Source organism: Bos javanicus, chromosome 4 (assembly GCF_032452875.1).
Source record: "Bos javanicus breed banteng chromosome 4, ARS-OSU_banteng_1.0, whole genome shotgun sequence".
NCBI classification, from domain to species: Eukaryota; Metazoa; Chordata; class Mammalia; order Artiodactyla; family Bovidae; genus Bos; species Bos javanicus.
The window spans coordinates 31,053,792-31,079,692 of record NC_083871.1 but is presented as its reverse complement, the minus strand read 5'-3'; the positions used below and the strand labels follow the sequence as shown (position 1 = coordinate 31,079,692).

At 40.5% G+C, this 25,901-nt stretch overlaps 1 protein-coding gene across 3 annotated transcripts in view; it reads right to left on the bottom strand.

The window, feature by feature from the left end:
• The window catches only part of DNAH11 (dynein axonemal heavy chain 11), a 364,495-nt gene that overhangs the window by 189,056 nt on the left and 149,538 nt on the right, over nucleotides 1-25,901 (bottom strand). For all 3 annotated transcript variants that reach the window (XM_061413683.1, XM_061413682.1, XM_061413681.1), the window contains exons 37-44: nucleotides 24,955-25,047; nucleotides 23,493-23,687; nucleotides 22,580-22,657; nucleotides 19,804-19,936; nucleotides 17,155-17,282; nucleotides 16,544-16,692; nucleotides 5,068-5,218; nucleotides 1,409-1,540 (exon numbers count right to left, since the gene is read on the bottom strand). In XM_061413683.1, the coding sequence (XP_061269667.1) occupies nucleotides 1,409-1,540; nucleotides 5,068-5,218; nucleotides 16,544-16,692; nucleotides 17,155-17,282; nucleotides 19,804-19,936; nucleotides 22,580-22,657; nucleotides 23,493-23,687; nucleotides 24,955-25,047 (1,059 nt within the window). The remainder of the gene's footprint in view (nucleotides 1-1,408; nucleotides 1,541-5,067; nucleotides 5,219-16,543; nucleotides 16,693-17,154; nucleotides 17,283-19,803; nucleotides 19,937-22,579; nucleotides 22,658-23,492; nucleotides 23,688-24,954; nucleotides 25,048-25,901) is intronic.

The following is a 25,901-nucleotide window of genomic DNA, read 5'->3' as shown; positions in this document are numbered from 1 at the left end:
ATAGAAGCACTTATGGCCCTGAGAGATCCTGAGGCACTACAGATAGCCCTTGGAGACAGACATACATGAGTGGGAATCCAGATATTGTCATCGGCTGTCAGTCAAGTTACTTTGCCTGAGTTTTACTTTACCTGCATAGTGATGATACCTTGAATTACTGTAAAGATAACAGGAGAAAATCTATTCACAGACGTGCAAAGAAGGGATTAGATATGTAAATTTCTAAAGGCGAAAAACTCCTACTTTGTACTTTGACAAGTCTAAGCAATTTGTGTGTGTGTGTGTGTGTGTGTTGGCATGCGCACATGTGTCTATGCAAGTTCTTAAGTGTTTACCAAAAAGAAATCAGAAGTCACAGACCATGCTAGGAATGTTGTATAGGCGTGATAGCCTCCTTTCAGGCCAAAGGAAAGGACAGCGGAAAGGAAGCAGCCTGGGGTTGATTATAGCTCATGAGGACCACCCTAGGAATGTGTGAGACTGGGCAGAAGTAAGAGGAGTAGAGATCTGGAAACCAATGAGCAGGCTATTATGTGCTATGGATTGAACTGTCTCCTCACCAAAATCACATGCTGCAGCCTTAATCCCCAATGTGGTAGTATTTGGAGATGGGCCCTTTGGGAGGTATTTATATTGAGATGAGGGCCTGAGGGTGGGTCCCTCATGTTGGGATTAGTGCCTTTACACAAAGAGACTCAAGAAAGCATTTTATCTTTCTTTCTGCCTTGTGAAGACACAGAAAAAGGCATCTGTCTGCAAGGCACGAAGAAGGTCCTCACCAGAACTTGACCATGCTGGCACCTTGACCTTGGACTTGTAGCCTCCAGAACTGAGGGAAAGTAAATTTCTGCTGTTTAAGACACCCAGAGCATGATATTTTGTTACAGCAGCCTGAGCCAAAACAATGTGATAGCTCAGAGCAAGCTAAAGCTGATACACTCCTGAATTAAGGCTGTAGGGATACAGACAAGGGGACAGACGTGACAGCTACTTTCTATCTGAAAGGAGCTGATGCCCACAGGATGTAGATGGAAGAATGATGTCTCCCAGGTTTTAAACCAGAGCAACTGGGAGAAATGTATCACTGAGGAAAAGGGGCAAGAGGAAGAGCACAGAGAGGTGAGGGGCAGATGCAGCACCCTGTCTCGGGCACACTGGGACACTGCTGGTGTTGACCTGGAACCTTGGGGCTCCGAAGAGAGATCTGGTGGAAGACTATGGACCTGCCTTGTCAGCCGAGGAAAGCACCGCCAGCCTCAATGAGCTTGCCTGACAATGCACAAGCTTAGGAGTGAATAGGGCTAGTAGGTAGCTTTATGATACTTACATACCCCAAACCCACAGGGATCACATATAATAATATTTTTCTCCAAATAAAACTAGTTCTGTAAACTATTTCTACACATACCTGATCTTGTAGCAGAGTGCCTCCGAACGCCCAGATACAAGCAAAGACAAAGTAGGCCTCATAAACTTCCTTTGGGCTGTCAGAAGGTACATTTTCAGGAGTCAATAAACACTCCAGAAGAGTACAAATAGTCTAAAGAAAAAGAAAAAGCCATTCTTTCAGGGCAACAATTTTTTTTTTTTAATAACCAGTGAAGAAAATTCATAGGACTTAGGAATAAATCCTCTGTACCCTTAAGAGATGTTATGATTTTCCCCAGCTCTGTAATGTGCTATCCTGGGAGACGCATAAATGACTGCCTTGGGTTTCTGAGTTGGCAGTGGAACCCCTTGGCCACTTTCAACCAGACGTATCTTCTATGTAACAACAAACGATCAAAAAAAAACCTCCTATTATCATAAATTCTCCAATTAATAATCACTATAATAAAGAGAAATACACATTAAAAAAAAACAAGGGGGATACAGCTGTGCTGTCTTTTTTTAATAAGTAGTGAGTCCTTCTATACGCAGGACTCTATAACCCACTTTCTCACTTAAAAACAAAGTAAAGGCGTTTTTCTCTCCAGCACGTGTTGCCCTACAACATCACTGGGAACGAAGGCACGAGGTGGAAGGGATGTGTGACTACTGCCCTCCAGTAGACATTTAGATAACTCACTTTCCCTTCATTCTCTGGCAGCTGTTTCCCCCACCTGTTGTCATAAATTTAGAAAGTCAGACTGGCTGCCCTTAGCTTGTGGCATTTTTTGGACGTGAGACTACATCTAACTCTGGAAGAAATGCTATTCAGGAACTTGCTCTTCAGATCCTCCGTGTGAAAGGGCTCCATTGGTCTGAAATTCCCTCCATGTCCAGGGCAATGAGGTCAGTAACAAAGGGAACACGGCTGCGGCTAAGGCCTTTCTCATGTGAAATAATAACCATAACGAACACGCTTTTTAGCTCGCACAAAAATGGTTGTCATGAACTAGCGCTGTCACAGACCCTCAAAACTCAGGAGACCCTTCCCCCAGCTTTCGGAGGCAGTGGTAGATGTTTATCAATATCATGCACACAGCACGGAAAGCTGTAACAAGGCAAGTGACGTGTGTGTGTCTCCCTCCCAATCCTGAGAGGCAGGGAAAATGGTAATATGGAAAATTGGTCCTGGCATAAGTTGGAAGTGTTTTTGAAAATTTAATTAGTTGAGCACCTGTCACATTTTCATTAGGAAAAAAAAAACTTTATTGGAGGACAGTTGCTTTACAGCCTGTCATTTTCTCAATCTCTCTCTTGATTTCCATTATTTTATATTGTGCTGTGCTTGCTACTTTAAAACAATCTTCTAATCAAATAAAATTCACCAATTTGTTGTCAAGAAAAATCATGTAAAACCCTGAGACTTTGCTATTCCTGAGTAGAAGCCATGTTGGTCTAAGCAACTGTTAAAATCAAAATGAAAAAGACTAAAAGGTGTCAAAATTATGCCATCCACTGACCTGAACGTGCTAAGAACTCGTACGAGTTTTCTATTTTCTCCCAAACACAGTACTTGGAAAACATTTTAAGCTCTGCACCAGCAATTAATATAATCACACCTTGGTGTATATTCTGAAAGAGTTAAACCACCTTAACAAATGCAAAGCAAGAAAGTTTCATATACTGGAAAACATAGTACATTAATTTCTTAAAGTGGCCTTTTAAAAGAATGAAATGATACCATTTACAGCTACATGGATGGACCTAGAGATTATTGTACTAAGTGAAGTTAGACAAAGAAAGGCACATATACGGCATCACTTACATGTGGAATCTAAAGTATGACACACATGAACTTATCTATGAAGTGGAGACAGATTCATGGGCTTAGGGGACAGACTTGTGGTGGCCAAAGCGGGGGCGCAGTGGGAGGGATAGACTGGAGTTCAGGATCAGCAGATGCAAGCTGGTATATGTAGAATGGATGAACAACAAGGTCCTAATGTATAGCACAGGGTGTGTGTATGTGTTAATTGCTCAGTCATGTTTGACTCTTTGAGACCCCATGGACTGTAGCCTGCCAGACTCCTCTGTTCATGGAATTCTCCAGGCAAGAATACTGGGGTGGGTTGCCATTTCCTTCTCCAGGGGATCTTCCTAACCTGGGGATCGAACCTGGGTCCCCTGCATTGCACACAGATTCTTTACCACCTGAGCCACCAGGGAAACCCCGCCAGGCTCCTCTGTCCATGGGGATTCTCCAGGCAAGAACACTGGAGTGGGTTGCCATGCCCTCCTCAACTCAATTACAGTAAAAAATAATCTCTCTAAGCAAGTCTCTTGTACACTCATTTTTGTCTTTAATTTTTTCCCTTATAAGCAGTCACAGCAAAGAGATGACTTTATGCAATAGCAGCCAGAAAGGAGTTAAGGATAAAACGCCATTTCTGAATACTACAAAAAAAGGAAGTGAGAGCAAAAATCATATTAATTCCTACTGACCTATTTTCACACTACTCTTAAATGAAAAAGTTCACACCACAGAGAAACACAAATATACAAGTCAACTTGAGAAAGAACACGATACTTGCTTTTTGCAAGTATTACACCAAAGGAAGTCTAATTAGGCTAACCACATAATTAATTCATTATGAATAAATTCAGACCTGCTTTCAGAAATAAATTATACCTCAGATAATTACTGGTGAAGACTATCGTTTACTTAATTGGTGTGCGAATTATCCAAAAACCTGAACTTTCTCTTCTTATTATGCTTGTGACTTTCTAATTTAGCGTCAAACAAATTCTGTAATAGTAACTTCACAGTAACAAAGTACTTCAAAACCAATTTTGCTCCTAAAGAGAAACAAGTAAAGGTTTCTAATTGTAAACCTTCTGTGAAGTTTTATACTTGTAAAGGCTGGGGGATCATTTTTCCTCACACTGAGATTAAGATCACAACCTTCATTTCTGTGTGCCCTGCATTATCTTCATTTGCTGTCATGACAACGTATCATACATACTCTTCACTCTTAGTAGCTGTCTGACAATAAGGATCCGAAAAAAAAACCTATCCCTGAAATACTATGAACTCTTCATCTAGACTGACCCGGACTTGAGGACTATTCTGGGGAGGGGGGAGTAAAGGAAGGGAGGAAAGAATGGGAGGTCTGTCAGGCCAGGTTGGGTAGGGGTTGGTTCTTCAGGTGATATTCAGTAGCTTTCTTTTACTCACTGGTCAAAATCTTTAATTGCATGAATTTATGGTTTTCAAAAAACACACTGAGCACCTTCTCTGGGCCAGCTGCTTAGGAAACAGAAAAATAAATGAAGCTGTTACAACCCTGTTCTTACTTCATGCAAATATATTTGGGAAAAACACAATGATGCAATGATACATTTGGCGCCTACCGAGTGCTTGGCATTATGGAAATCTCTGGAGATATACAAATGATAAAAGGTGGCTCCAGGGCTCTAGTTCACAGTCTACTCAGAGAAACAGACCACAAACCCAAATGGTCAAGGCACATGACAGGCATGTGATAGAGGGCTGCCAAAAGCACAGGGGGACGTGGGGGCTGGCGGGGTGTGGAGCAACCTAATCCTTCCAGAAACCACTTCATGATTTTGAACAAGAACTTCTTTTTTGATCAAACCAAATCAGGACTACTGTGTGAAACAGAGGTACCCAAGACGAACCTGCACCAGGCTGCTCTCTGGAATTGAAGTGATGGTTTTAAAGCTTGTTCTCAGCTTTTCCAAGCAGGCAGGAACGTATTTATCAAAAAGAATCGTTAAATTGGCCTTTTCTGACTGATGCCGCCTTCTGTCTATCCAACTGGCCACATACCTGAAAAAGAGCACAGAAAGGCTTTTATTGAGCACCAGGCTTGAAAAGCAGAAATTCACGTACTCAAAAGCTTCCCCCTTCAACACAGCTTGGTCCAATACTTCAGGGACATGTAGAGTGGGTTCACTCTATTTCTCAAATGGCAAATATTTTAAAATGACCCTTTATACACTTGTTTTAATGGCCACTTTTACCCAAATGAAAAGAATGTAAAAGAAACTACTAACAGCACTTAGAAACCCAACATAATAGAGGATAAGTAGGCCATTACTGAGCATTTATAAGGAAGTATAGTTTGTCATTTCCTAGAGCACTGAAACTATTTTCAGAGGGTAGGCTTTATTTATGAAAACAGCTTGGGGTTTTTCTTGATTAAAATTGGCGTCGATTTTTTAGTAATGAAAAATCAGTTACAAATAAAGAGGCGAAAATTTCATAGGGACCATTTCCAAGTCCCTCCTGCTCACTGGACTGAACGTAACTCTAACCTGAGAGCTGACAATGTGGCTCCTGTGTGTGTGCTCAGTTGCGTCCAACTGTCTACGGCCCCATGGACTGTAGCCCACCAGGCTCCTCTGCCCAAGGAATTTTCCAGGCAAGAATAATGCAGTGGGGTGCCATTTCCTACTCTAGGGGATCTTCCTGACCCAGGGATCAAACCCTCATCTTCTGCTTGGCAGACAGATTCTTTATCGCGAGCATCAACTGGGAAGCCAATGAGTGGCTTTACAATGGCATCTCACCCTTGGGTGCAGGCGCATAAATCTGAAGCTTGTAAAATGTCACCACTTACCTTCATATTTCTAACATTAATAAAATAATGTTTGTCAATAAAATGAAACATGACTTAGTTGCACCCACAGTAGTCTCTGGAAAGAAACTGTATGATATGACATGAAAAATAATTGCTCAAAGAGTTCTCATCAAACAAGAAACAGTGGTCACAAATCCATGTGGCTGCCACCAGAGACAGTGCAACCAGATCAATGACAGCTATACCTTATTTTAAGCAAATCAGATTGCATATTTTTAATATCAAAAGAAATTAAGGCAAAATGATTATCTCACAAAGGCTCCCTCTGATAATCGTAGGGCTTCATGATGGGGTTTTATTAAATATTCAACTATCTATACACTATTGCTAGATTTATGAACTATCAACTATTACAACTTTTTCAGGTCAAAGAGGAATGATTTTCAGCTGAAGTTCAGTTGCATGATGGTAACTGAAAGGTCACTTCTGGTGCTCTCTGAGTTACATCCAGTGGGTGCCACAGAAGAGTGGAATAATGGAATACGGTTGCTAGGTACTCAGAATGAAGGCCACACCTACCCCTTAGCTACTCTTTTTATTCTACACACGCTGGCAGAACTGAAGTCTCAGTATCCAGAGCTTTTTTTGGTGGGGTGCAGGGGGAATTATTTAGGGAGATGCGGCTCTGAGTCAGACTGCCCGGATCTTTATCCTTCCTTTAACTCTGTTTCCTTGGGCAGGTTAGTTAATGTCTCTGTGCCTCTAGTTTCTTAACTGGCAATGGAGATGATGATGACATGCTTTTCCTAGGGTTGCTCTGAGGAGCAAATGAGTTCTCATGTATTAAGTGCTTAGATTAATAACTGACATATAACAAATTTCCAATCAATGCTACTCATTAGCACAGAGTTGGTGTAATTGGGAGAACTGGGTTCAGATCCTGGTTTTGCCCCTCTGCGCATCTCCTAAAGGCAGCAGTGTCCTTCAGGGCAGGCAGCGCTCTATTGGGTTTAAGAAATTCTACCCCAGCTCCCCACCTCTGTCTTTGGTCTCTGTGGCAGCAGAAGGCTGTGCAGGGCTAACTAGGAGCTGCAGCCTCAACAAAGCCACAGAGGGGGAAATGGGCTTTGCACTTAGGTAATAGCTACTTCATTAACCCTCACTGGCAGTAGCCAAAGTCTCAAAGGGAAAGCCCACCAGGCCCAAGAGTAAATGATGCTATTGTACAAATTATGTCCACAAAAATGAAAGTGAATTCAATCAAACCAGGAGATGTGGTAAGAGTTGAAACTGATTGGAGGCAAACAAACAAAAAAAGAAACAAAATGACCTCTGCTAGCAGTCAACCACAGCATATAGCACTGGAAGTTAAGGAAAAAAAGGGTCTATATTGTTAAATGTGGACATTTGAAAATACTATGTATAAATTACTGCTAAATTTAGTAAACATTAAAAGGCAGCAAATTATCTTCAGCAATGGAAAAACTGAAGCTATAGATCTATGCTATTGGCAATTCCTTCCACCCTATTTTTTAAAAGATGCTGTAGATTTGAATATGGCCAAATGAAACACACTGCTACCATACAACATACAAGTAAAAACATCATATATTTATTCCTTACCTACATATGAGTTCACCCACATCACTGCCCCTGCCTCAGGAAATAGCTGCCTTAATGCAACAGATGCCTTAATGCATCACCTTAACGCTAATGTCTAGGTCACTAACAGAATCTTTGGCTCGTGGTGCCTGCAAATCTGTTCCATATAGGCACCTGTGTTGCGCCTCCTCCTTCTCCAGAAGTCTCATAGGTACATCACTCCTATAGGAACATCACAGGAAGTCTACAGCCCTGCAGTTGAGAAACTATAAAGGCAGCCAAAGTTTTCAGGCTTCTGAAGATATTATTTATTACTCTAAGTCTGGCATTGGGATCCCATCCTACAGCACAAGAGGAATTCAGAGCTCTCTATAGTTTGCCCCTCGTGGCAAGATTTTGGTTTTCTATCATTCATGGGGGCCTAGAAAACAGCAGAAGCTGAAAAGGACCTACAGATCAGCAGTGTACATCGATGACTTCTGAATCTGTGTGTTTACACGTACAAACAGAATCCAAAGATGAAAGGATGGGATTGTAGGGATAGAAGACTAAGATCATCCAATATGGGTGACTGAATGAGTGAGACAAAGGTAGAATATTTTCAACTAAATTATTAGAGAAATGCAAATCAGAAGTACAATGAGGTACCACCTCACACCACTCAGAATGGCCATCATTAAAAAGTCTACAAATAGCAAATGCTGGCAAGGATATGGAGAAAAGGGAATCTTTCTACATTATTGGTGGGAATGCAAATGGGCTCAACCACTATGGAAAATAATATGGAGGTTCCTCAAAAAAAACTAAAAATAGAATTGCCATATGATCCATCAATCCCACTCCCGGGCATATGTCAGGAAAAAACAAAATTTTGAAAAAAAAAAATACACGCACCCCTATGTTCATAACAGCATGATTCACAATAGATAAGAAATGGAAACAAGCTAAAAGATCATCCACAGGTGAATGGATAAAGAAGATGCAGTGTGTGAATACACACACACACACACATAATGAACAGTACTTAACTGTTAAAAAAAAAAAAAGAAAGGAGGCCGTTTGAGGCAACATGGATGGACCTTAGAGGTTATTATACTAAGTGAAGTAAATCAGAAAGATAAAGACAAATATATGATATCACTGACATGTGGAATCTAAAATAGGACACAAGTGAACTTACCTATGAAACAGAAACAGACTCACAGACACAGAGAATGGGCTGGCTGCCAAGGGGGAAGGAGGGTGGGAGGAATGTTTGGGGTTGGCAGGTGCAAATCATTATATATCTGTGTGTGTGTGACTGAGTCACTTTGCTGTACACCTGAAACTAGCACAACACTATAAATCAACCGTACTTCAAAAAAATCAAGTTTTTAAAAGAAACATTTTCAACTAAAGTAATAGAGGGAAAAGTATGATCTGAAGCTGTGGCTCCCAAAAGTTATTTTCCAGGAATCAGACAAAATTTCAGAAATAGTCCTGCCTTTTCCTATCATCGTGCACAAGCTATGCAATACACATTTTGGTAGATGCCATTTTTAGTTATGCTCACTTTAAATAATTATAAATGAATTTAATTGTTCTCTGGTTTTCTCTGCATTTTATTCCTTTCTACTAGGAAAAATTCTCACTGATGATAATTTTTAGAAATTTACTTCTAATTTCTCTCAAGATCTCAACAGATGTAGGAGTCTTTCAGTAAACTTACTTAGAACTCAGAATTAAAATAGTATTTGATTCAGCTAGTCACTTACTGATATGATTTTAAGGATGTTGTTTGACTTATCTTTAAAATGCGGACATAAAATTATGCATTTAAATAGCTCAGTGAATTTTAACAAAAAATGTTCTTAGCAGGTTAAGTAATAAGAGCAATCTATTTATTCCTCAGTTGGAACATAGTATTTCATAATCTCCTCTATCCAAAATATCAGTTTCCACATATGAATTAAGAAAATATATTTCCTAACTCTGGACACTAAAGGTTCTAGAAGCAATGACATACCAATGGCAATGAGCACTCTAGCATGGTATCTTGGATTCTAAATACTACTCCTTAGACAACTCCTGGCTCCTTAGAGAAATGGCCGAATGGAGTGTAGGGGAAGTAAAGTCTCAGATGAGCCAGAAGCATCTGGCTCAGCTAGAAAGCAAATATAAAAGAACATGGAAGGCGTTCCTGCTGGCAAAATTTAGGACAAATTGAGCATGCAAAAGAATACTGTTGGCAATGATTCATAATTCACTAGACTAAGATAAACAAGAACCCATGAATAGAAAATGATACTCCCCAAAAAGAAAAAGGAAGGGGGAAGAGAAAAAAGAGAGAGGAAGTGAGGAAAAAGAGTAGAAAGGAAGAATAGAAATAGTTTCTTTTTTACTAAAAAAATGTCACTTAATACACAGAGACAGAAAGGTGGACCCACTTTGCAACCACTCTGCAACTATCAGTCTTTGAAATATCTGGCTTCTTCTCTTCAAAGCTCTAAACATCATGAAATAAAAAGGTGGATAGATATTCTAGATTAAAGGAGAAGACAGAGATAGGTAACTGCAATGCATGGTCCTTGTTTTGATGTTGGATTAAAAAAAAAAAAAAAAGCTACAGAGGAAATTCCCAGAGGCGCTGGGAAATTTTGAAAAATCACTGTTTCGATAATATTATAACAAAGATAAATTTCTTAGGTATGTTTATTGGAATTATGTTCATGTAGGACCCACTCTAGTTCTTAGGGAGGAACTGTCAATGTCTCCAACTCACTTTCAGATAATTCAGCAAAAATAAAAGTACACAATTTATGTCTGTCTCTGCCTTTGAGAGGGAGTGTATGTACAGCCAAAGAGAAAGTAAATTGGGTAAAATTGTAAAAATTGATAACTGCAGGAAAAGACTGCATGGTTATACAATGTACTACCTACCACCTTTTTAACTTTTTAAATATTTTTCAACACTTTCAAATTAAAGAGTTGGGAGAAACTGAGACCTTAGATATTGGCTTTGGAAATTAATGATTATATTGATCTCAGAGATAATTATGGATTAAATGAGTCAATACATGTAAAGCTATCATATTTTTTAATATTATGACATTAAAGTAAGGTAATAAAAGTATCTGATAATATGGTGTAAAAAAATACCCCTCCCAACTGAAATAGTCACTTTTTAATAGTACACTGAAGCTTTCTGGCAGTAGGAGGTAAAAATGTAAAAATATCCTGTACAGAGGATGCCCACTATTACGGATAATGACCTGGATAGACCCTTTAGTCACACAAAGGAAAATGAAAATCTACCCATTGATCTTAATTAGAACCAAACCTCCATAAAAACAGAATCTAATGGTAAAGAGGGGTTTAAATTTCTCAAGAATGCAAATCAGGTGAATCTTCTGCCATCCTATGATCTCTGACATACTAGATGAAAGTCCTTCTTTGGGGATTTAGACAGCCTCTGTTAGCACAAACTCCATATGTTACTGAGACAATTACAGAGACCTTGGGAACTGTGAGATTTACTACTGAAATCAGACCACACCAGTGGGGGTGAGGGGTCTCATGAATGAAATGGGGTACCAGGACCACCTCTGCTCTCTGCATGGGAAGGTCAAGGGACACTGGAGATTCTCCTTCATCCAGTCCCCAGTCAACAGAAATGGCCTAGGAGCCAGTCAAAATCCTAGCTGGAGAAAGCAGCTGTTAGTCCAAGAAGAACTCTCCATCTTAGACTTTAAAAATCAGTTCTTCCCCTAGCTTCACAGAAACCTGAGTATGGCTCTACTTGACTGTTGAGTTAGAGGATGAGACTTTCAGTAAACAAATCAGGACACAGAAAAGTAGCCTGGAGAAGTGCATGAGTCAGGAGTCTGGCAGGGAACAGAAGTCATCCTTGAATCAGGATAATAGAGAAGGATCAATAAAAGGACTATTGGGAAAGGAAAGGGCTACCAGAACCTGGAAGTAAAGAATCTCATGGAGAGATTTAAGAGGAGTTTCTCAGGTTGCTCAGTGGGTAAAGAATCTGCCTGCAATGCAGGAGATGCAGGAGACACTGGTTCCATCCCTGGGTTGGGAAGATCCCCTGCAGGAAGGCATAGCAACCCACTCTAATATTCTTGCCTGGAGGATCCCATGGACAGAGGGGCCTGGTGGGCTATAGTCTATAGGGTCGCAAAGAGTTGGACATGACTGAACACATACGCAGGCTGATGAAGGACAGTCATCCTGTTGTAGTCCTATGGGGAGGGAGCGGGAGGAATGAAGAGATCTCACTCTCCTTTCTCCCTCTCATTTCCTGTCAGTGCTCCCCATTGGTCAAACCAACCAGAAGCCAGAGGGCAAGGAACGGACTGATGTGGTCCACACAGGACAGCCACTGGGTGCACAGAGCAGGGTGGAGGGGTAAAGAGAAGATCACCGACACAAGAAGCATACCGTCACAGCACTGTTCAAGCGCAGAGCGCAGATGTTTCCACAGCACAGAGTGGGAATACGAGAGAAGGTGACAAGGGACCACCAGAATAAATGATGAAAAGTGTAAGCATCTGAAAAGTAAGCAAGTGGGCACAATAAACTTGTTCTAAATCAAAGTATCACCGCTTTGTTCACATATGCATATTATATAAATATATATACACACACATATATGCTCACTAAATGATATACTGACACCTAAGTGCTCCACGTGAGCTTTTATTATTTATTCACTTGGTCAACAAATGTATGTATTTACATGTACAAGCCATGAACAAGGCAATGTCCAACTAAAAATGACAACTGCATAAAGGTGCTAATTTATTTTAGTTAGCCTAATTAATTAGCACTAAATTTAATCACTAATATTTTCTTCAAATAGTCAAATACAATTTTAGCTTTTTTAACATCTAAGATTAATAGTTCAGTTCAGTTGCTCAGTCATGTCTGACGCTTTGTGACCCCATGGACTGCAGCATGCTGAACTTCCCTGTCCATCACCAACTCCTGAAGCTTGCTCAAACTCATGTCCATTGAGTCAGTGATGTCATCCAACCATCTCATCCTCAGTCGTCACCTTCTCCTCCTACCTTCAATCTTTCCCAGTATCAGGCTCTTTTCCATAGAGCTGCTGAGAAGACGACCCACAAACTGCAGAACAATTATACCAAAGAAATTCTTGCACTGTTAGGAAAGTTCTTGGACCAACAACAGATTTCCCAACCTGGAGATCCAGCAAACGGGACAGAGAATCCCCAGGGAATTTGACTTTGGAGGCCAGTGGGACTGGATTACAGAACTTCCACAGGACTAGGGAAACAACTCTTGGAGGGTAGAAATAAAACCTTGTATGCACCAGGAGCCAGGAGAAAGGACCAGTGTCCCCACAACAGACTGAGTCAGACTTGCCTGTGAGCCTTCAGGAGTCTCTGGTGGAGGTGTGGGTTAACAGTTTGGCCTCAGGCCAAACAACACAGAGGGAACACAACCCCGCCCATCAACAGAAAATTGGATTAAAGATTTACTGAGCATGGCCCAAACACCCTCTTCCAACAACACAAGAGAAGACTCTACACATGGACATCACCAGATGGTCAACACTGAAACCAGACTGATTATATTCTTTGTAGCCAAAGATGGAGAAGCTCAATACAGTCACAAAAACAAGAATGGGAACTGACTGTGGCTCAGATCATGAACTCCTTATTGCCAAATTCAGACTTAAACTGAAGAAAGTAGGGCAAACCACTAGATCATTCAAGTATGACCTAAATCAAATTCCTTACAATTATACAGTGGAAGTGAGAAAAAGATTTAAGGAACTAGATCTGATAGAGTGCCTGATGAACTATGGATGGAGGTTCATGACACTGTACAGGAGACAGGGATCAAGACCATGCCCAAGAAAAAGAAATGCAAAAAAGCAAAATGGCTCTCTGAGGAGGCCTTACAAATAGCTGAGAAAAGAAGAGAAGTGAAAAGCAAAGCAGAAAAGGAAAGCTATACTCATTTGAATGCAGAGTTCCCAAGAATAGCAAGGAGAGATAAGAAAGTCTTCCTCAGTGATCAATGCAAAGAAATAGAGGAAAACAATAGAATGAGAAAGACTAGAGATCTCTTCAAGAAAATTAGAGATACCAAGGGATTATTTCATGCAAAGATGGGCTCAATAAAGGACAGAAATGGTATGGACCTAACAGAAGCAGAAGATATTAAGAAGAGGCAGGAAGAATACACAGAAAAACTGTACAAAAAAGATCTTCATGACCCAGATAATCATGATGGTGTGATCACTGACCTAGAGCCAGACATCCTGGAATGTGAAGTCAAGTGGGCCTTAGGAAGCATCACTAGGAACAAAGCTAGTGGAGGTGATGGAATTCCAGTTGAGCTATTTCAAATCCTAAAAGCTGATGCTGTGTGAAAGTGCTGCACTCGATATGCCAGCAAATTTGGAAAATGTAGCAGTGGCCACAGGACTGGAAAAGGTCAGTATTCATTCCCATTCCAAAGAAAGGCAATGCCAAAGAATGCTCCAACTACTGCACAGTTGCACTCATCTCACACACTAGTAAAGCAATGCTCAACATTCTCCAAGCCAGGCTTCAGCAATATGTGAACTGTGGACTTCCACATGTTCAAGCTGGATTTAGAAAAAGCAGAGGAACCAGAGTTCAAATTGCCAACATCCGCTGGATCATCAAAAAAGCAAGAGAGTTCCAGAAAAACATCTATTTCTGCTTTATTGACTATGCCAAAGCCTTTGACTGTGTGGATCACCACAAACTATGGAAAAGTCTTCAAAAGATGGAAATATCAGACGACCTGACCTGCCTCCTCAAAAATCTGTATGCAGGTCAGGAAGCAACAGTTAGAACTGGACATGGAACAACAGACTCGTTCCCATAGGAAAAGGAGTACATCAAGGCTGTATATCGTCACCCTGTTTATTTAACTTATATGCAGAGTACATCATGAGAAGTGCTGGGCTGGATGAAGCACAAGCTGGAATCAAGACTGCTGGGAGAAATACGAATAACCTGAGATATGCAGATGACACCATCCTTATGGCAGAAAGTAAAGAAGAACTAAAGAGCCTCTTGACGAAAGTGAAAGAGGAGAGTGAAAAAGCTGGCTTAAAGCTCAACATTCAGAAAAGTAAGATCATGGCATTCGGTCCCATCACTTCATGGCAAATAGATGGGAAAACAGTAGAAACAGTGGCTGACTTTATTTTTTGGGGGGGCTCCAAAATCACTGCAGATGGTGTCTACTGCCATGAAATTAAAAGACACTTACTCCTTGGAAGGAAAGTTATGACCAACCTAGACAGCATATTAAAAAGCAGAGACGTTACTTTGCCAACAAAGGTCTATCTAGTCAAGGCTATGGTTTTTGCAGTAGTCATGTATGGATGTGAGAGTTGGACTATAAAGAAAGCTGAGTGCCGAAGAATTGATGCTTTTGAACTGTGATGTTGGAGAAGACTCTTAAGAGTCCCTTGGACTGCAAGGAGATCCAACCAGTCCACCCTAAAGGAGATCAGTCTGGGTGTTCACTGGAAGAACTGATGTTGAAGCTGAAACTCCAATATTTTGGCCAACTGATGCGAAGAACTGACTCATTTGAAGACCCTGATGCTGGGAAATATTGAAGGTGGGAGGAGAAGGGGACGACAGAGGATGAGGTGGTTGAATGGTATCACCGACTCAATGGACATGAGTTTGAGTAAACTTCAGGAGTTGGTGATGGACAGGGAGGCCTGGTGTGCTGCAGTCCATGGGGTTGCAGACAGTCGGACATGACTGAGCGACTGAAGTGAACTGAACTGAGCATGGCCCTGGCCATCAGGAAGCTTCCATAAGCCTTTTATCCTTATTCATCAGAGGGCAAACAGAAAACCACAATCACAGAAAACCAACCAAACTGATCACATGGACCACAGCCTTGTCTAACTCAATGAAACTATGAGCCATATCACAGTAATTCAACTCTATGCCCCAAACACTAATGCCAAAGAAGCTGAAGTTGAATGATTCTATGAAGATTAATAAAGAGTTCACAAAACAACAAAAAACCCCAATAGTTAGATTAAAAAACAGGCTAAGGGCTGAAATAGTCACATCTCCACAGAAAATATACAAATGGCCAATGAACGCATGAAAAGATGTTCAACATGATTAATCATAAGAGAAACGTAAGTCAAAATTGGAATGCAATTCCACTTCACACCTATTAGGATGTTTCTATTATAAAATATAGAGAAAACCACAGGTGGTGGTGGGGTCATGCAGAAAGTGAAACTCTAGTGCACTACTGATGGGAACGTCAAATGGTGCAGCCATAGTGGAAGACAGCATAGTGGTACCTCAAAAAATCTGAAATAGACTTGCTGTATGATCTCCAGCCATTCTGCTTGTGTGGGTACATATCAAAAACAATTGAAAGCTGGACTCAAAGAGATTATGCCCATGTTCATAGAAGCATTATTTGCAACAGTCAAAAGGCTGAAGCAGCCCTAGTGTCTACAGAAGGATGAATGGATAAACAGTATGATATATATATATATATATATATATACACACACACACACACACACATACATTCCATTGGGTATATATTCCGTTCAGCCTTAAAAAGAAAGGAAATTCTGGCACCTGCTGTAACATGAACAAACTTTGAAGACATTTTACTAAGCGAAATAAACTCATCACAAAAATTACTATATGATTCAATTTGTAAGAAGTACCTAGAATATTCAAATTCATAGAGACAGATAGTAGAAAGGAGCTGGGGATGCTGGGAGGGGTACTGTTTAGTGACTATGGGGTTTCATTTTGGGAAGATGAAAAAGCTTCTGGAGACTGATGGTGATGATGGTTGTACTACAGTGTGAATGCGCTCTATGCCATTGAACTCTATACTTAAAACGGTTAAAATGGTAAATTTGACATCATGTATATTTTACCACAATTAAAAAAAAAAAAAGCCATACTCACGGATTCCAGCCTAAATCTTGTGGGTTCACATATAGAATACCAGCTCTGGAAACAGTAGCTGGGGTTGCAGTCCTCAAGTGATGAATCTCAAAGAGCAGCTTCATAGAGGGAGTCAGAGCTATGCGCTCATTGCTGGCCAGTGTCAGCACCTGGACAGAGCAGCACAGCACAAAAGTGGCCATTTCATTAGGGAGCAAAGGCAAGGCTGCTAACTTTTCATAACAGCAAGAAGTACCGCCCCCCGCCCCTGCCCCCAGGAGAAGTGCCAAAGGCTACATATGAGCTCAGTGCCCAAGTTAGAAATGATCACTGCCCGAGTGAGAAATGCAGTCTGAATAAAGATATCAGTTCATCCCCAGGGGAGCTCACTGACCCCTGAGGAACAAACTCATCAACGTGCACTTACTCATGCCAACTTTTAAACAACTATGGTAATTATCTAAATTTAAGACTTTCGTTTTAACAGTTTTAACATGAAAAGGCCTGAATACCATAAAAAATAAACTGTATTTAGAATCTGAAATATCGCAATTTTAAATTGTCCTACTGAAACTCATGCAAGTATAAAGATCTCAGACCTGCATTTTACGATAAACAGTATTTCCGTTCACCTTGTTGTCATCCATGACCGTGTTTAGTGATTCAGTCCACCTGGGATCGATATCACCATCCAGGACTATCCATTTTGGTCCATCATGCCTGAGATTTGCTTGTTCTCGCAGAATGGATGAAAACAGACCTGTGAGTTGAGAGTAAACAATCCTAATGTTCAATGGGGTTGATTGCTGTTCCTTTCTAAAATAAATTTGTCTTAACTATACTGGAAGTTCTTTTATTCAGTAAGTAAGTTTGCACCTTATTCAAATGGGCAAACAGCAATGTTTTTTGAGCCATACCTGGGCTCTCGAGATCACTAGGCAAGTTTCACTTCCATGAGAAGGCTGCTTAACATCTCACACTAAGCAGCCCCAAAGATCAAATAAAGTGCCTTCCTTGAAGAACATCTGTGGAGATGGCAAATAGATGGGGAAACCGTGGAAACAGTGGCTGACTTTATTTTTGGGGCTCCAAAATCACGGCAGATGGTGACTGCAGCCATGATATTAAAAGACGCTTACTCCTTGGAAGGAAAGTTATGACCAACCTAGACAGCATATTCAAAAGCAGAGACATTACTTTGCCAACAAAGGTCTGTCTAGTCAAGGTTATAGTTTTTCCAGTGGTCATGTATGGATGTGAGAGTTGGACTATAAAGAAAGCTGAGCACCAAAGAACTGATGCTTTTGAACTGTGGTGTTGAAGAAGACTCTTGAGAGTCCCTTGGACTGCAAGGAGATCCAACCAGTCTATCCTAATGGAGATCAGTCCTGAGTGTTCACTGGAAGGACTGATGCTGAAGCTGAACTCCAATACTTTGGCCACCTGATGTGAAGAGTTGACTCATTTGAAAATACCCTGATGCTGGGAAAGATTGAGGGCAGGAGGAGAAGGGGATGACAGAGGATGAGATGGTTGGATGGCATCACCGACTGGATGGACATGGGTTTGGGTAGACTCCGGGAGTTGGTGATGGACAGGGAGGCCTGGCGTGCTGCAGTTCACGGGGTCGCAGAGTCGGACACGACTGAGTGACTGAACTGGCTGACTGACAGCAGGAAATGTACATGAAACTCAGATGCTATACAAGTGAAAACAGTATTCTTTTTTTTTCATGCACATATATTCAGTATCTATTTTGGGCCAAATATTAGCTTATTCCACCTTTATCAGTTTTTCTATAACATTATTCAAGAGAGATCATTATAAACTATTCAGAAGTGTGATACATTTCTTTGAGAGATTCATTCACTGGCATTGAAAGACTATTATCTCACAAGATGTAAAGATAAAACATTTTAAATTCACAGTCTTTCTTGCTATGTTACATGGCATATTTAATAGCTGCTGAGTGTTCAAAACTCAAGTATATAATACTACAGTGAAAAAAAAAAAAAAACTGTACTGAGGCACGTATGTAGAAGGTTTTGTTTCCTGTGAAGTATCTCGTGCAAAGAAGAGTGACAGTCAAAACCGAACCTGCCATTGTAATTCACAAAAATGTCAGCAACGCTTCTAATGGACAATGATTTGAAAGGCTTCCAGATATTTTCAGAATAAACAAATTATTTGTCCCTTCCTGCCACAGTCTTTAAAAAAAGCTAGAAAGCTTAAGACAGTACATTTTGATTGTCCCACAATTAAGGAAGCAGTGTGTACATATTAGGAAGGAAAATGATGAAGTCGGCTTCTTTGATAGGCTCATCAGGAAGGTCTTCTTTGATGAGATATGTGACCCGACATTCCAGTAATGTAAGGGAGCAAGCCATGGCAGCATCCGCACTGCTGCAGACAGTGGGGACAGCAAGTGCAAAGGCCCATGGTGGGAAGATGCTCAGCAATCTGGGGCAAGAGCAAGGAGGCCTGAGCATATGTGCAAGTAAAAGGCAAAGAACAAGAAATGAGGTCAGATGGGGAAGGGGGACTCCATCACATAGAACCCTGTAGGCTTTGGATAAAGGCTGGATCCTAATGCTGATGAAACACACTGGAAACTTCAAGCAGAGAAGTAACATTTTGAAGAGCCTCTGTCTACTGCATGGAAAATGAGCTTTTTGGAGACCCATGAGGTGTGACCCACTGTTGGTGGTCTGGACTTATGTGGAAGCTGCAGAGGAGGTGAGAAGTACTGGAATACAACACATAACGTTAAAGGTGAAGCCTAGAGAATTTGCTGTGAGGTTGAATGTATGGTGGGAAAGAACTCAAGGATGATGACAAGGTTAGTGTGCTTACGGAAATGAGAACGTAAGAACTTATCTTAACAAAAAAAGGAATCTGCTCGTCTGCAAAAATGGTTTCAGGACAAGAAACATGTTCCAAGGACTTTGGAACTTAGTGTCTTGCATCAGGTACTGCATAAATATTTCTTGAAGTATTTGTGTTGACTTTTCCGGTTTACAGGGAGCGCAGACATAAATAATGGGGGATAAAATACACAGCTTTGTGCATGAACCTGCTGAATGCTAATCAACCACTTATTAAATCTGGGTTTAATTTATAGGTTATAAATGCTGTTGTGAGCTGCTCTATTTCCAATAACGCCAACCCATAAACATTAAATCTACAGCCATGATTAAAATTGGCTTGAACTAAGAAATGATTTTCTGGATTTAAAAAAAAAAAGAATTTTTTAGCACTTCAAAAGGGGAAATACTACTTGCCGTCTTTCCATTCTCGGGTAGCATGGTGTATGAAACCGAAGAGTTCATCTGTTGTCACAGCTTTGGGGTTTAAGTCATTCCAAATGGGTTTCTGTTTCATGTTAACATATGTTCGGTTTAATGTTCTCAAAATCTAGGGGAGAAAAGGAAAAAAGCTAAGAAAACTAATACTAATGTAAGCCAAATGAAAAGCAAAAGATTTCTGCAGGGTTTTCCTTACGCATTATATCTTCCTATATATCCTGAGTGCACTGAGAATGGGAAAACATTTTCATGTGTGTGTTTTCATTCCCATCTTGGAAACTTTAATCCTACAATCCCTGAGGATCAGTTCACCTGATTCTTTCAACAATGTAGACTAGAGAAAGTCATCATCAACTGAGATTTTTAACCATCTGTGCAAAGTAAAGGCCTGTACATGTTATTCCTGTGCATGATGTTAACATCCGCTCTGCCTATATTATTTAGATGGTTCTTAAAATTTAGCCTGCATCCAAAGTGCATAAAAGGTATTAAAACAGACTAAAAGACCCAGTCTCAGAGTTTCTAATTTAGTAGGTCTCAGATAGGCCTGATCTGAGTTCTAACAAGGTCCGAGGTGATGCCTATGAGGCTTGTCTAGCTGTACTGTGAGAACTGGTGACCTAGAGCAGTAAGTTCTCAACAGGAGACTATCTTGACCTGAGGGAGGAGGACGTGCTGCTGGGCTTCTTGTGGGCAGAGGCCAGGGATGCTGCTCAATATTCTGCAGTGACAGGCCGGCCCCCAAGACAAAGACTTAGCAGATCCAAATGTCAATGGTGCTGAAGCTGGGCAACTCTGATCTAGGTAATTGAGGAAAAGAAGCGTTGAGGCTAGGAATTCACAGAATAGATGCTTAACGTCGTTTTGCTGTTCAGTCGCTCAGTGTCCGACTCTTTTCAACCCCATGGTCTGCAGTATGCCAGGCTTTCCTGTCCTTCACTATCTCCTGGAGTTTGCTCAAACTCATGTCCATTGACTCAGTCATGCCATCCAACTTCCCCATCCTCTGTTGTCCCTTCTCCTCCAGCCTTCAGTCATTCCCAGCATCAGCGTCTTTTCCAGTGAGTCGGCTCTCTGTATCAGGTGGTCAAAGTAGTGAAGCTTTAGCTTCAGCATTTCAGTCTTTCCAATGAATATTCAGGGTTGATTTCCTTCAGGATGCACGGTTGGATCTCCTTGAAGTCCAAGGGACTCTCAAGTGTCTTCTCCAACACCACAGTTCAAAAGCATCAATTCTTCGGTGCTCAGCCTTCTTCATGGTCCAACTCTCACATCCATACATGACTACTGGAAAAACCATAGCTTTGACTATATGGACCTTTGTTGGCAAACTGATGTCTCTGCTTTTTAATATGCCTAGGTTTGTCATAGTTTTCCTTCCAAGGAGCAAGCGTCTTTAAATTTCATGGCTGCAGTCACTGTCCACAGTGATTTTGGAGACCGAGAAAATAAAATCTGCACTTAATACTTATCTGTTTAACGAACTGATGCCTTAAGCCAAGTATCGAGCCAACTATCCTTTTTGCTCACAGGGGTTTAAAGGGCTGACAAACAATTGCCAAATACTTAGAATACTATGTTGCTAAATAATATGGCCCCAAGTTTTGGTGCTCTAGTTCTATCAGCTTAAGTAAAGGCTGAATAGAACAGAAACAGAATCAGTGAAGACTGGATGAAAGAAATTGAATGTCTTAGGAATATTAAGCTTCTATTTTTAGAAACCATTAATCTACTGAAAATGATAGAATTTAATTTTATCCTTCCTTTCACCATAGCCCATATCTGAAACTTACTCTAACAAAATAATTACAGGTCTATCAGTTAGTTATCTACTTTAATATTTCAAATATTACATTTTTCACTAGAAAAAAGCCCTATCCCGGGCCTCCCTTTCCAAGCGTACCACTTTGAGTTCTGATCTAAACATTGCCAAGTTCTGTAGACATCCACACCCTGAAGCCTCATGTGCGCACGACACTTATTTTTAGTCTCCGGTTACTAAATACGTTTCTACCCAAGCACCCTCAATGAAAACACATGCAGTTCTGCCTATACCGTCTGCCAAGCAAAAAAGCATGTTTCCAGGACTCTAAGACCAAACAAAATCAAGCAGTGAACTAGAAATGGGGATAACAGCAGCCGTGGACTCTCATCATTGTACGGAGTAAACCACACATCGTGCATCTGGCACGGCACATAACAGGTGCCTCACAGACGTGGCTTCTGCTTCCTCCGTTGCTTTTCAAGTTCTGCTTTGGCCTCTAGAGAGTGACATTGAAGAAAACTATTTGGGTTTTTCTCAGTGATATGGGAAGGAGAAACTAGGATAACTTGGAAAAGATCAGAAAATAGTTTTGACAAATGTGGGTAGGGCAAAACCAATCTTGTAATCTGGGTATCTTATTCTAGAGTCTCTCAATATATCTACTTTGGATAAAATAATTCAGGTATATTACTGAAAGATGCGTAAGACAGGTGGGCATACATCTAAATGTGTGAATAGGATGCTATCTCACGTGGAAAGCCCCGTCTTCCTTCATTTACTTTCCTTGAGTGCAGTGTTCTACTAATTCCTCTTTCCTTGTCCTCATTATAAAGAAAAAGAATATCAATTGATCAGAGAGCAATACAGAGTCTCAGATTCTAACTTCAAATTATGAGCAAATTCACTGAAGGGAACTCTCAAGTAGGACTGAATGTCGGCCCCACGCTTATGCCAGTTTTGTTCAAGGCTCACAGGTGTTTACCATACCTTACTCTTCCCTGTGCCTGCATTTCCAACGACGAAGACAGAGTGTCGCACAGCCAACAGCTCCTCAAGCTGAACAACCTACAGACCGAACAACCAGACACTAGTTTCCTTTAAAAAAAAAAAATCTACCCATTTTTGCCAAGTTCTTTTCTTACAACTCAAGCCAGACCCCACCAAGCAGCATTATATTCCGGGAAAATTCAGAGATAACAAGTGCAAAGTATAGTTTCTCCCAGATCTCCCAATGTAGAATATGAGGATGAGAACGAAGAACAACCATTAGTTAATGAGTCACGGGCACAGGCAGAAGTGACGTATAGAAGTACTCAGTACATGGCAGGACTGAGTCTGAAAATCAGTAACACTCATGAACTGTGACCAGAAACAGTATACGGCTAATATCATCTATACCTAATCACATATCCTCTGAAGCATCTAAAACAGATGCCCTTTATGTATTTTAACACTCATGTATATTCACTATATCCCAAATGAGCAAGCACATGCACAAGCCTTTGAGAAGTCAGATGATGTCATACATATGGACATTTCTCCCCACTTATAAACATGTGCTAATGATGTTATTACTTCCACCCTTTCTTAAGATGGAGAGAAAAGATAGCAAAATTAATTTTTGCTGCACATCAAGGAGTTTTATAAACTAATGAAAAGTCTGTTCATATTGAAAACCATGACTTAATCATATCTGTATATGTTCACCTTCTCACAAATGGGACGATATTTATATTTACTTTACTAAAGACTTCCATATTAGAATGCTGCAAAGTATGTATCAAAAGCATCTTAAGGTCAGTGGAATATGTAAGGTGATGTTTTGGCTGAGTATCACATCACTGCAGTTATGGGCACTGAATATCCCAAGGGCTGCGTGACAAGGGAACTCTCCTTTTACTTTGAGGATGAAGCTTTCCTCAGGCTGCAGGTGGAGCTCCACAGTGGACTGCCTGACCATCCGTTCAAAGTGGGGTGCTCTCCTCCGGGGCACATCCAGGGATGGAAACAGGTCACCAATGAGGCCCAAAAACGCAGAGGTGTCATCAGTCACTATTTTAGGCATATTGAAGTCCCTTAATGCTCTCATGAGTACCTAGAAAGGAAGACAGAAAAGTTTTCATAAAAAAGCTGATACGAGATCTAATAAGCACATCAACAGCTAAAGATGTTATTTTTAATTTTCATATCTATTTCATGAGATAGATCCTGTGCTCTATTAGAATGCCATTCTATCTACAGGGAGGGTAACTGCTTACAAGGTCACGTATCAGAACAGGAGAGAACTCTGCTCATACCATGGGTAACCTCAGACTAAAGCCAGCCAAGGGGCCCTGTCCCTTCCTTTATAATGTCTGGATCTTAAGACAAGGTCTGAGATGCTTCTCTCTGTAATCCTCAAACTCCAGGATATAAATTCACCAGTCCCATCAGATCATTTTATTCAAAATACTCTGAAAATCTCAGAATGATCAATTCCACCCATTTTTAGCTTGGGTTTTCATTCTGTATTGGTTGAAAACCAAAGACAGCTTTAGATATTAAAAGCAGTAATTTGAACATCAGGGTGACTTTCACACAAAGAGGTAAGTGTCCCAACAAAAATAAAAATATAGCAAGAAAACAAACAAATGACAATCTTGACCCAATCATGAATTGTGACTGAGAGGAAGAGAAAGATTGGAAAAAAAGAAGTAGAAATTCACAGGATAAATATCCCTTAACATGAAAAGAAACTCAAAGGAATAGACCTTTTTTCAAAATTGCAAGACATACTGCATCTACACAAAGGCTGTATATCAATTACTCTCACCACTTGTTTAATAGAGAAAAATGCACAATGTGGATGTTATTGTTTTTCCCCATGAAGGAGACTGGAACATCCCCTTGTTTCTCTAAATAACCAGTTAAGTATTTCACTGGTGTTGGGCAAGCATCCTTCCTGTTGCTTTCTTCCTGTCCATCCCATGAAATGAACATACTTTCCTCCATTAGATTATGTCTTCATTGACATTTTTAGGATTAATATCCCAACTCAATAAGATTTTCTAAATGCTCCTCAGAGAAAATCAAACAGCGATTACTGAATTATTTATGACTGTTCAAATACTTTTTGTGGCTGGTATTTCAAAAGCACTTATAAAATCACATTTTCTTTCATAGATTCATATCCTTTTACTCCAAAATTCTTGTGGTCTTGTATAACGCAAGAAATGTCAGTCCTTAAAATAGCCTGTATTAAAAATAGATGTGATCCTTTTTTAAAGTTGTGATATGTATAACCCACCATCCATACATACACTTTTCTTTGTATGAAGCCATTTAGTTATTCACTCAACAAAATCATATTAGCACTGCAGTACCTGATCTTCAGGTCTATTTTTATCTCCTCGTTTCAGGGAGCCAGCTACAACCAAGACAGATTTAATAGCACGAAGTCCCCAATCATAATGATCCTAAAATCAAAACACAGATACATTCTTTCAAAAATTTTATGAGGGACTCAGATTTCCATTCCAGAAGAGCTTAAGCCTAAAAGAATTCACTTAAACACGTGTCTTGACAATGTAAAGTAATATTTTTATCCCCTCCTTGAAATTTAAAAAATCATGTCCCTTCACTGTCCGGCTTCTTTTGCCCGATTCTCTGCCTCTGTCAGCAAATCTCTTCTTTCCATGGTGTTTAGCTGCAGTATTCGCCCAAGGCTCCACTTGCCTGCCTCCCTCTGTTCTCTCAATAAACTTGCGAACTCAGGGGTACAATTACTCCCATGTTTTACCTCCAACCACAAGCACACTCCTCTTGTCCACCTGGAGCCCTGCTATTCTATCTCCTCCTGGCCCTGGATCTCTAATCTCCCTCATTACTCCCTCTCTACAAAAAAATTTTATTGGAGTACAGTTGATTTACAATGTTGTGTTAGTTTCAAGCATACAACAGAATGACTCAATTACACATATACATGTATCTACTCTTTTTAAGATTATTTTCCCATATAGATCATTACAGAGTATTGAGTAGAGTTTCCTGTGTGTACTTATTCGGTGGCTCAGTGGTAAAGAATCTGCCTGCAGTGCAGAAGACTCAGGTTTGATCCCTGTGTGGGGAAGATCCTCTGGAGAAGGAAATGGTGACTCACTCCAGTGGAAAATCCCATGGACAGAGGAGCCTGGCGAGCTACTCTCCATGGGATCACAAAGAGTTGGACATGACTCAGCAATTAAACAACAACAACACACAGCAGGTCCTTATTAGTTACCTATTTTATATGTAGTACCTATTTTATATGTAGTAGCATATATATATTGGA